This window comes from Pipistrellus hanaki (assembly GCF_964339955.1).
Source record: "Pipistrellus hanaki genome assembly, chromosome: 4".
NCBI lineage: Eukaryota > Metazoa > Chordata > Mammalia > Chiroptera > Vespertilionidae > Pipistrellus > Pipistrellus hanaki.
In genome coordinates this window covers 22,018,654-22,031,207 of record NC_140506.1, presented here as the reverse complement: position 1 = coordinate 22,031,207, position 12,554 = coordinate 22,018,654, and the positions used below count along the sequence as shown (strand labels likewise).

General features: G+C 39.3%; 1 protein-coding gene across 1 annotated transcript in view; it reads left to right on the top strand.

The window, feature by feature from the left end:
- ADCY2 (adenylate cyclase 2) overlaps window positions 1-12,554 on the top strand; it is a 263,929-nt gene that overhangs the window by 203,124 nt on the left and 48,251 nt on the right. Inside the window, exon 15 of the mRNA XM_084882603.1 lies at window positions 9,108-9,192. Coding sequence (XP_084738729.1) covers window positions 9,108-9,192 — 85 coding nt within the window. The remainder of the gene's footprint in view (window positions 1-9,107; window positions 9,193-12,554) is intronic.

The following is a 12,554-nucleotide window of genomic DNA, read 5'->3' as shown; positions in this document are numbered from 1 at the left end:
GCATCATGTTTAGTTATAGAAATATTGGATTTTCAAAGCAGGCATGTGGATTCATGTTCCAGTGTTTCCTTCTGCCTTTGACTTTCATATTACTCTGATATGAAATATAGAGTTTAAGAAATATAGCCCAGGAAAACTTTAACAAAAAAGGCAAAACTGCCAGATGTTGTTTCTAATATACAAATAACATCATTGTATATTGAAAGGACAAAACCTGCTCTGGGCACACTTCCCACCCATTCATTCTGATTTTACAGTCTTCTCCATGAAGTCCATGCCCTGCCCCCATCTCTGATTGTTACAGGTCACTGTCCAACTCACCTCTCCCAGGACAGACCTGAAACAGACAGGAGGAACCGGGGGAGCTGGATTTCACAGGTTCACACTTTGGGGTGGACTCCTGCAAGTCCCACCTATTGGTGAAAATCCAGTCATTCTATGATTCCTGGATTGTCTTTCTCCCTCACTTTCTTAATGAATGAAATATACACCAACTGACTTCCTTTAAAGAAACAGATTTTTGCCCTGGCTGGTTTGGCTCAGTGAAGGGTCTGGAGTTCGATTCTAGTCAAGGGCACATGCCCAGGTTATGGGTTCGATCCCCAGTAGGTGGCATGCAGGAGGCAGCCAATCAATGATTCTCTCTCGTCATTGATGTTTCTCTTTCTCTCCCTCTCACTTCCTCTCTGAAATCAATAAAAAGGAAGGAAGGAAGGAAGGAAGGAAGGAAGGAAGGAAGGAAGGAAGGAAGGAAGGAAGAAAGAAACAGATTTTCCCCATTCTAAGAAAAAGAAGACAAATCTCTTGTCTTTTGATAATTGGGGATATAGACATAAATTTTAAGATAAATGTTTTTTCCCTTATTATTACCTACTTTGTTAAGGCAAAGCAATCATTTTTAATTTCATATAAATTAGAGCATTTGCATTTAACTTCAGGGGCACAGCCAGCATTTGTGGGAAACTTGAATTGCTAAAGCTGGGTTACATTTTGTCTCATTGATAGAAAGCAAACTAGAAATGAAATTTGCTAATGTCAACTTATAAGTTTTTTATTTTCTAAAAAGTTAACAAATTAAGTTCCTTCTAAGTGCCAGGCCTGTGCCATGTGATTCAAGAGAGAAACAATGGTCCCAGCAAGGTTTACAGGCTGGGCATTGCTCTGGCTGGGTGGCTTAATTGATAGGAGCATCGTGCCATACAACAAAAAGGTTGTGAGTTTTATTTCAGTCAGGGCACATACCTAGATTGCAAATTCAATCCTTGGTCTGGGCATGTGCAGGAGGCAATTGATGGATGTTTCTCTCTCTCTCCCTCTCCCTTCCTTTTTCTCTGAAATCAATGGAAGCATATCTTCAGGTGAGGATTAAAAAAAAAAAAAGTTCTTACATCTCTGTCAGGTATTTGGATTAATAATTTATATAATACTCTCAGAGAGAAAAATAAAACATTCTCTTTTTTAAAAAAAATGTTATGTAGATGATACAAGTACTACCAAGGGAAATGGACCCTTATTATTACTCTAAAGTAGATTAATTCATTCACTTTTCAGTATTTTCTTAAGTATTTTTTATATTTTTCTACATTATAATTAAGATAGTTTATCATCCAGTAGAAGGAGTTGGAAGAGAGGAAAGTGAGTCAGCATTTTAAATGATGATGTCAGCCGAAACCAGTTTGGCTCAGTGGTTAGAGCGTTGGTCTGTGGACTGAGGGGTCCCAGGTTCAATTTCTGTCAAGGGCATGTACATTGGTTGCGGGCACATCCCCAGTGGAGGGTGTGCAGTAGGCGGTTGGTCGATGTTTCTCTCTCATCGATGTTTCTGACTCTCTATCCCTCTCTCTTCCTCTTTGTAAAAAATCAATAAAATATATTAAAAAAAAAAAAAAAAAAGATGATGTCAAAGATGCCCTAGCTGGTTTGGCTCACTGGATAGAGCCAAACCAAAGGGTCCTGGGTTTGATTCCAGTCACAGGCATGTACCTTGGTTGTATGCTCCTTCCCAGCTCTGGCTCTGGTGGGGGCTCATGTAGGAGGCAACCAATCGATGTGTTTCTTTCACATGGATGTTTCTCTCTGTCTTTCCCTCTTTCTTCCACTCTCCCTAAAAAAATCAATGGAAAAATATCCTCAGGTGAGGATTAACAACAACAACAAAAAAACACAAAAAGATGAAGTCAAAGATGACAGACTTCCAGGGACAAAGAAGAACATCTCACCGCATTCTACTTTGAAAAGAACACACAGGAGATGTCTTTTCTGTCGTGGCTTTTATTTTCTTGTCTCTCTTTTATTGAATTGTGTATTTATGAGGACCCATAAATATGTTATTTAATTATGGCAGTTCATTCTCTCAGGTATCATCACCAGTTATTATGTGTGTCCAGAGCATCAAGTTAGACTTCAAGGGTGAACATTGTGAATTCTGTGCTGGTTGCATTTCCTTCTTTGTGTTGGCAGTCAGAAACTTCAGAGGAAGGCCTGTGGGCTCCTCAAGTAAAAAAGATTGAAACTTGAGTGTGTGTGTGTGTGTGTGTGTGTGTGTGTGTGTAACTCACCGACTGACTTATTACAGGGAAAGGATACATTAAAATTAGCCTAAGGAAGAGACACATAGAGTCTAGAAGGGGCCCTAATGCAGGGCTTCTGGCTGTTCTCTCCCAGGGGAGCATGGAGGGATTACCTTCTCCCAGCCACCATGTGTGGAAATACCCACCAAATATCATCAACCAGGGAAGCTCACCCAAGCCTTTGGTGTCCAGAATTTTTATTGAAGCTCAATCACGTTCTGCCCATGTGACTGCCTGTTGGTCTCCAGCCTTCTCCTGATGTGGGGCTAACATATTGAGTCTCCAGTCCCTTCCTAGTTGAGAACTGCACCTCCTGTACCAGTTTTATCTTGTTTTGTGTTATATTATATTAGCCTTTTCCCTTCATTTTCCTTTCATGTTAATAGCCTCCCTTTTTTCTTTCAAAAAAAATTATTGCTATTAAATACTTCAAACATACAAGAAAAGTACAAAGCATAAGATAATAAGCATACATGTGCACAAAATGCACATTTCACAGATGTTAATCTGGTGGTATATTTACTTTAGATACGTTTCTATGTTCTTGTGGTCATTATTGTTTGGATAGCTTCCTATAGACAGCATCTGTATTTATTTTGTTTGTTTTTTATGTGTTCAAACTGCTATCTTTATATTAATACTAGAGGCCCAGTGCCCCTCAGCCCAGCCTGCACCCATTACAATCTGGGATCCCTCTCACAATCCAGGACTTATTACTCCCAACCACTCATTGGCCTGCCTGCCTGATTGCCCCTAACTGCTTCTGCCTGCCAGTCTGATCACACCCAACCTCTCCCCTGCCAGGCCTGATCAATGCCTAACTGCTCTCCTGCCAGCCCAATTGCCCTTAACTGTCCTCCCCTGCAGGCCTGGTCACTCCTAACTGCCCTCCCATGCACGCCTGGTCCCCCACAACTGCCCTCCCCTGCAGGCCTGGTCTCCCACAGCTGCCCTCTCTTGCTGGCTGGTCCCCAATCTACCCTTCCCTGCAGGCCTGGTCCCCTCCCCAACTACCCTTCCCTGCAGGCCTGGTCCCCTCCCCAACTACCCTTCCCTGCAGGCCTGGTCCCCCACAACTGCCCTTGCCTGCTGGCCTGATCTCTCACAACAGCCCTCTCCTGCCAGCCTGGTCACTGCTAACTCCCCTCCCCTACAGGCCTGGTCACCCCCAACTGCTCTTCTCTGACAGCCTGGTCACTCCTAACTGCCCTCCCTTGCAGGCCTGGTCATTCCTAAATGTCTTCCTCTGCTGCCCTGATCTCCCACAACTGCCCTCCCCTGCTGACCATCTTGTGGTGGCCATCTTGTGTCTACATAGGGGCAGCCATCTTTGACCATATAGGGGTGGCCATATTGTATGTTGGAGTGATGGTCAATTTGCATATTACTCTTTTATTAGATAGAATGTTTTATCTATTTGTATTTTTTTTATATATATATAGACCCACTTTACCCTCTTATTTTCATTTACCTTGCTTTTTTTGTTATCCATTTTCCTTCCTAACTTCTAAAGAATTGATGAGACTTTTTTTTATTCAGTTAAAAGGAAATATTTGTATTCTTAACTTAGTAAGTTCTAAAGGTAATCATTATATTTCTTGTATAATTATTTCTTATCATTTTATGTCCAGATGGTAATTATAGTCAATATTTATTTAGATTTACCCATATTGTTTACCAATTCTTTACTCATCAATGCTTTTTTAAAATTTCTTTCTTCATTTTTCTTCTTACAGATGTATATTATTTATTAGTCATTTTATTGAGGGTCTGTGAGTTCCCTCAGTTTTCATTGTCTTTGCTAAATACCCTGTGTAGGAGGTGCACAGAGCATTGATGGAGAGACCCATATCACTACTTGAGGGAGGAGAAGTGAGAGTACAGAGGGAAGAGGGTCATGGCACTAAATGGAATTCCAGAGAAAGGCTTTATTATTTACCCAATTAAATGTTTTATAACTAATATAACTTTTAGACTTTTTTGGTGGGGGAGGCATTGGTAACCTCTGCTGGTTTATTTCTCAGCAAACGTGCTTCCTTATCCCTGTCAGAACCATCTTTAAGCGATGAACTGGCTGTAAAAAAACAGAAAGGAGAAAGGATCTAGTCCTGAATCAGCCTTTTCCATTTACTGTAACAATACACTTGATTAAAGTGCCAAAGTCAAAAATCCTCACTAAAAAAAAAAAAAAAAAGGGGGGGGACTTTTCTTGCCTCATGACAGGGAGGAGTCAGCTTTGCTTCTCAGTAACTACATAAATCAGTTATACTTGGGTTTTAAAAAGAAACAGCTTTGCAACCAGAATGTTAATTAAAATTGGTTATGTTACATAACATCATGGTATGCTCAATGGGCCTGAACATGCTTTTGATAGAACAGGCATGATAAATGGTTATAATTAAGAGCTTTTGAGCAGCCATTACTTTTGCTTGGTATTTCTGTTCCCCAAGATAAAGGGTACCTCCACCTGAACAAGAGGGTGCGCTAGGGACTCGAACACTGGACAGCCTCAGGTCATGCATGTCAGTGAGGATTCGAGCCACTCTGGGTCTGAATGCCAAGTTATGACATCGTATTCTAATTACAAGATCATATCATCAACAAGTAGAGATAGTTTTACTTATTTGTTTATAATCTAATGCCCTTATTTTATTTTTGTGCCTAATTTCCCTAGCTAGCTCTTCTGGTATAATATTCAATAGGAGTAGCCATATATTCTTGGAACAATTAACAAGATTTTTATCGTTTCCATCTTTATTAATCTTTTCAAAATTTATTTCACTCTTTTCATTGTTAAATTATCAATATATACTTTTGAATACACTAGTCAAATAAGAAATCACAAGAGAAATTAGAAAGTATTTTGTATTGCAAAACATAACTTCAAATTTTCTGGTATGTACCTTAAAGTCATTTAGAGAGGAATTTGTAACTTTCAAATGCTAAAAAAAAAAAAAAAAAGAAGAAGAAGAAGAAGAAGAAGAAGAAGAAGAAAAAGAAAAGAAAAGAAAATGAGACAGTTAAAATAAAAAGTCTCCGTTTCCAATTTAAAAAGCCAGGAAAAGAAGAGCAAATCAATAATGTAGAAGGGAATAATTGGTAAAGAAGAAAGAAAAAAAAATAGGAACCAACCAATACAGAAATAGCAATGCAAAAGTTGATTTTTTTAACAAGTTTAATTATTCTTAAATCATTATCAAAAGTGATCAAAAAAGAAAAAGAGATAACCAGAAAGTACCCAAACTAATAATATAAGGAATAAAAGGGAATCCACTGCAAAGCCTACAGACATTGGCAGGATAAATATGGGATGTTATAAATTACTCAAAGCCAACAAGATTTAAAATTTAGATGAAATGGAGAAATTCATTGGAAGGAGATTCTATCAAACCTGACACATAGTAGAACAGAACATTCAAATGTGTATGTACATATTAGATATATCAAATTTAATTGTTTTAAATCTTCACACAAAACTTCACATGCAGGTGATTTTCTGTATTAATCCTACTATACATTTTAAGAAAATAAGAAGGAAGGAACTGGTCAAATGTTAACGAATTTTGTAAGTGTGAATGGATAAAACTATCCTATTCATGGACAGAAGCTCAACAATTGAGGCTACAAATCAAAGGCCACACTTTTGTACTATATATGGGAGATCAACTTAAAATTTAAAGAGAAAGTTTGGAAATAAAAATGGAAAATAGTTATTCTGAGAAACAGCTTACAGAAAAAAGAAAGCAGCAGTAATATAAATTTCTGACAATACAGAATTCAAATGCAAGACATTCAACATGACAAAAAGCCTATTGTGGTACAGTCACAAAGAAAGTTTAACAACCATAAATCTTTGTACACTCCAGCATCTCTTTGAAGTAAATAAAAACTATTAAAATGTTCAGATATATTGACAAATCCACAATCCTATTTAGAAATCTTAATGCATTCTAAAATTGACAGACTAAATTGAGTCAATAAGTCAGCCCACTGGGGATTTGACTAACTCTTCAGGCCCTCTGAATAGATATATTTAGAGAACATGCTTTGTTTCCAGAAAAATAGAAAACACACATCATTTTTAGAAAGCCATAAATCATCATACAAGTTGAGCCTGTTTATCACAACCCAGAAGAAAAATAAACTGTCAAAGTATAAATAATAAGCACAATCTCTGATCAAATCTGTTGAAATTAGAAATAACAAGAACAGACCAAAAATAGGCTCTTTGTAGAATTTATAAATTAGACTTCTGAATTACTCTTGTATTAAAAGAAAATTGAAATTGAAATTACAGGCCTTTTAGAAAGGAATGACAATTGAGTAGCTATAAATCAAAGCTATGGGATTTGGCTAAAGCAGTAATTATAGGAATATTTATGTGCTTAAATACATTTATTAGAAAATATAAAAGATTGGCAACAAGTGACAATTAAGCAAAAGAACAATTTAAGTTTAAATAAAGAAGGAAAGATCTTTTTAAATTTAAGTCAGAAACTAATAATCTAAAAAACTATCAGAATGCATAGACTTTAATAATATTCCAAAAGCTTTGAGAAAATCAACAAACATGAAAAGTTTTTAAAAGTCTGATTTAAAGAAAAAAGATAAAAATAATATTTAGTACAAAAAGAAATTACTTTAAATATGAATACTATAAAATTTTTAAGAGACTAATATAATTTTACATTTGAACATCTAAATAAAATGGATAATTTTCTAGGAAAATTATCAAAATTTACTTTAAAAATAAAACCAGTAAACATGACAGAAATGTGACATATCTACTTCTAATCATGGGTCAGAAATATAATTTCATGAACGCAAATGTCACCCACACAACTTAATAGTGAAATAGCTTTTAGGCAAGTCTCCTAAGATATCTGAGTCTCAGTTTCTCATCAATAAAAAGAAGTGATAATATTAACTGCTATCCAGGAGTAAATTAACTATACATGTGAAGTCCTTAGAAGAGTGCTTGGCATGTAGTAAATGATCTATGGATGTTAATTTGCATCATCGTATCATCATATCACCACCATCACCTCATCAGACAGATGGTTTTATAGTTGAGACTTATCAAACCTTCAATCAATGATTACTCATTTGTTATCTAAACAGTTTTGGACCCAAGAAAAATAAATAATGTTTCTGAACTTAACCTTATGAGGCTGACATTACCTTAATATTTAGAAGGAACCAGGTGAACATAGACTCAAATGAAACTCTTGAGAGCTTATTTTATAAGAATAAAATGGATGAGAAAGATGGCAAACAAAAGTTCAGCAGATGAGTTACCGTGCCCCTCTTTCCATCCCTCTGACATGTGCACTGCTTCACAGTCCCCTCCCTCCTCACTGTCTGTCTAAGCAGGAGCCTCTGAGCGTGTGTAGGGGAGAGGATAAGGCTGGGGCAACTGGTGGTAGTCAGGGCCTCTGTGGCCTCTGACCAGGGTCTAAGGACTGGAGTGATGTCTTAAGGAAGGATGTTCTAGAAGGTAAGAAGACAGACAGTGTTTATCTCTACTAAACTGTAAGCAGCTAAAAATATGGTTGACAACTTACTCATCTTTGTAACATTGCAGCCTAACATAGATGCATGAGATGAGTCAATAATATAGGTGTATTTGGTATATAAACACCTTCCCACTAGAGATTTATTTCAACTTGTTGGTGACTTGCATCTAGATCTTCCATCTGTCTGTTGACATTCGGGTGTTGCTACTCTTCTCAGTATCTTCTCTCTCTTCAGTTTCTCCAGCCAGTGTCATTGGCATGCGTTTTATTATGGTCTCAGACACACCTGACCTCTCCTTGGATGTTCCATTTGAATTTCATTTTTGATTATTCATTGTAGTTCTGCTCTTTTGATACCCTCCAACCCCTTTTACCTTTGGAATAAATGAAGGCTTAAGAGGCTTTAATTTTTAATTTTTTAAAGGACCGCTCAGAAATGTATATAATTCTTATAAAGACTTGTAACCTGTTTGATAGCATAATCTGTAACTCAGTGGGCACATTGTTCACATGATCATAGAAAGCTTGTGGGTTCATTGACTCGTGCAAGAATGTAAAAGTCGTAGCCTGGAAAATCTTGGGAGGATATCAGAAAACATTTAGATGCATTTATTTTTTAAGGAAGTTGAATATGGTTGGATTGTAGTGGGGAGGGTGAAGACTCAGTGTTTCTTAAGTGAGCAGGAGTAAGAATGCTCTGGAATAGTAGCTGCCAAAACATCAACAGCAGGGAAGAGGACAGAGATAGAAAGTGCTATTTGCTTAGGTGAGTCCAAAAAATATCATTTTTAATAAAGAACTGTGGATAGGGTGATTTATTAACAAGTCAACCAGACTCAACTGTGGACATAGTTTTCTGTGGACATATTTTCGGTTTTGTTTTACATTCATTTTCATTTCTCAAAAAATTTAGTGAGGATTGAAGTCCTCATTTAATTAAGTCCTAAAGATATTGCTGATGGCTTTCCAGGATAAGAGAAACTCTCCCCACACTAACCCATTCTTTTCTGTCTCCTGGTAGAACCTCCATCCTCGGGATCTCCTTTGGAGCTGCGTTCCTCCTGCTTGCCTTTATCCTTTTTGTCTGCTTTGCTGGACAGCTTTTGGTAGGTACTTCATATATTGAACTTTTTTAAAAACTGCTCATTGAATGAAAACTGATTTCTTACTTAACACAGGGAGGTTGTCGACTTACCATTTCAAGATATACAGATCTCAGTAAAGAAACATGTGTCCTTCCTGTCATCTGCCAAAAATACAAACTGACACAGCTCACACACAACCAAGACACTAATTTGAAGATTATTTGAGATGTTGGATGTCACATCATAAAATTGTAATTAGGTGCACTTGCTTCTGTCAGCAATTTTTATCATCTTCTCAACATTTTCAGAGTATTTATAACTGTGACTATATAGATATAATGGGAGACTTTTAGTATACAGGAGAATTAAAACTCAAACCAAATATGTCTTTTATATCAACTTTCCAAATATAAAATCTTAGAATATCAAAATAGCAAATGTAAAAATATTTTTTAGTGTTTTAATTTAAGGCAGTCATTGCAAACTCTTATGGTTTAGATGCTTGTTCTGGATATAAAAAGTAAATCTACTTGAGTCTAAAGCAATGAGAGCATCCTAAGAAGGCCAGCAATGTGATAGAAGTCACAAAAGAGAGCTGATGTTCCATGTTGTTCATTGGAGATGGGTTGAAAGAGGAGAGGCCACTTTTGAGCAGAGTTCATGGGCATCCTCTGTGGAGACACTTCCCATACTTTTGTTAACCAAAATGTTAATGTCACAAATAGTTAGTTACACATAATAAACAGGAATAATCCTTAAAATATCTGCCAATGAATGAATGCATTTTATGAGATGTGTGAGGTTAAGGAAATTTCCTATTTCTGAAATCATGATTTTTTCTTCCAATTAGACTTTGACAAGAGCAAGTAGATGACACAACCAAGGAAGCAGACCTAGAATGTGCAGGGCTCCTGGTCACTACACCCATAGGAGGCACTGTGGCTTCTTGGAGAGCACTTCTCTCATTCTACCCAGTTTTACACTTTTCATGTGTTTCTTCACTGTAATGTCATTTTGCTTCTTAAAGACATATGGTAGTATTACCTCCAGCAACATCAGTACAGTGACAAAATGGCCTCTTATGGTTGTATTCTAGTCTGTGTTGAAATCTTTTGCCCTAAAAGTGCTAAGATTGCAAAGCATGTCTGTCTCCACTGCTGGCCTCCTCTTCCTTGTACCTTTACAAACTTGTGTGGGTTTCTATTTGCTGGATCATAGTTTAGATTATTTACATTGGTTTGGAAACTCTCCAACAAGTGAGACTATGGTTTCTGATTTCCTGGCATGCACACAGCATCTCTTAAAAATCCCCTGAAGATACAAAAGGTTGTAGAGAATTGGGTAAATATTGACCCATACAGATCCTTGTCAAGTTCTAAAATGCTTCGTACACAAAGAAGCCTGATTTCCTACGTTCAGATTTTTCTTGGGTGGAAAGCATTTGGCTCCACCCTCAGTCTTCCTGGACTCCAGATCCTTCTTGGAAGCTCATTTTTTTAAGTCTATAGAACAGGAACTGTCATTTGTGCTTCTGTTGAAATCTAAACCTCATTGCAAAGCACCTTATATTATTTTACCTCAATAGCCATAGTTCTCATTTTCTAGTCCAAGGCATCCATCTGTGGGATAAAGGGATCATCTTATATAATAAAATGCTAATATGCAAATTGACCATCACTCCAACACACAATATGCCCCCCCCCCCATGTGGACACAAGATGGCCACCACAAATAGTCGGCAGGGGAGGGCAGTTGTGGGCAATTAGGCCAGCAGGGAAGGGCAGTTGGGACAGACCAGGCCTGAAAGGGAGGGCAGTTGGGGATAATCAGGCCTGCAGGGGAGGGAAGTTAGGGGTGACTGAGTTGGCAGAGGAGGGCAGTTGGGGACGACAAAGCCTGCAGGGGAGGAAAGTTGGGAGAGGATTCAGGCCTGCAGGGAATGGCAGTTGGGGGGCACCAGGCCTGCAGGGGAGGGCAGTGGGGGAAACCAGGCATTCAGGGGAGGGCAGTTAGGGGGAACCAGGCCTGCAGGGGAAGGGCAGTTGGGGAGAACAGGCCTACAGGGGAGGGCAGTGGGGGAAACCAGGATTGCATGAGAGGGCAGTTGGGGGGGACCAGGCCTCCAGGAAAGGGCAGTTGAGGGGGGGCAGCCCTGCAGGGGAGGACATGGGGGGAACCATGCCTGCAGGGGAGGGTAATTGGGGGGAACCCAGGCCTACAGGGGAGGGCAATTTCAGGGACCAGCCCTGCAGGGGAAGGCAGTTGGGGGAACCAGGCTTTCAGGGCAGTTGAGAACAACTAGGCCTGCAGGGGAGGGCAGTTAGGAGTGACCACGCCAGCAGTGGAAGGAAGTTAGGGGCAAACGGACTGGCAGGGGAGTGCAGTTAGGGGTGACCAGGGCAGCAGGGGACAGCAGTTGGGGGTGACCAGGCCTGCAGGGGAGGATAGTTATGGGTGACCAGGCTGGTAGGGGAGGGCTGTTTGGGGCAATCGGGCTGGCAGGGGAGCAGTTAGGTATGGATCAGGCTGGCAGCTAAGTGGTTAGGGGCAATCAGGCAGGCAGGCAATCAGTTGGGAGCAAGCAGTTCTGGATTGTGAGAGGGATCCCAGATTAGAGAGGGTGCAGGTTGGGCTGAGGGACACCCCTCCATGCACAAATTTCGTGCACTGGGCCTCTAGTAGTGTATATTTAGGTTTTCAAGTTGAATTTTTTTCTTCCCACTAAGTTTCTGTAGAAAAGGAACACAGGGCTGGAGACTGAAAAAATGAATCTGCAGAGCAACTTTGGTGTCTGTGTGTGTGGAAACGGTCTGCTCTCATGAAGTCTCCCCTCTCGGCCTCATTATAATCCAACCTCACTGTTGAACTTTTCACAGCTCTTGATTCCTCCTGTACCCGCCTGTGGTCCTTCAGGGCGATGGAGAGAGAGCCCACATGCACAGTGCCTGCTTCCTCCAGTTCTGGGGGTCAGGGGGGACGACTTTTCAGACCTTGACACTCACACACCAGATGCTCAGGAGTTCTTTTTAACTCTTTGTTGTCTCGAAGAAAAATTTCAATGCAGATGAACTGGTGCCTGCCTCATCCTCACAAGAAGCCTACCTATATTTTGACAAAATGGTCAGGAAGGTTGGACTTAAACACAGATTGGTCTTTCTAAACTTGAATCAGTAGGATCCATGAATGAGTCTCCCCCCAGTGGCCAGCTGGAATCCTTGATCCAGAGGTAATCCTGGTAAAATTCAAAAAAGAATTCTTCTCATTCCATTAAGAGATTTTACTATTTATGTGATTCTCTAAGGATTTTTTTTTAACCGTGAACATCAAATATATTAATTCACAGCCAATCTAAGAAGGCTTTCTGTATGCTTTCTATTCCACCC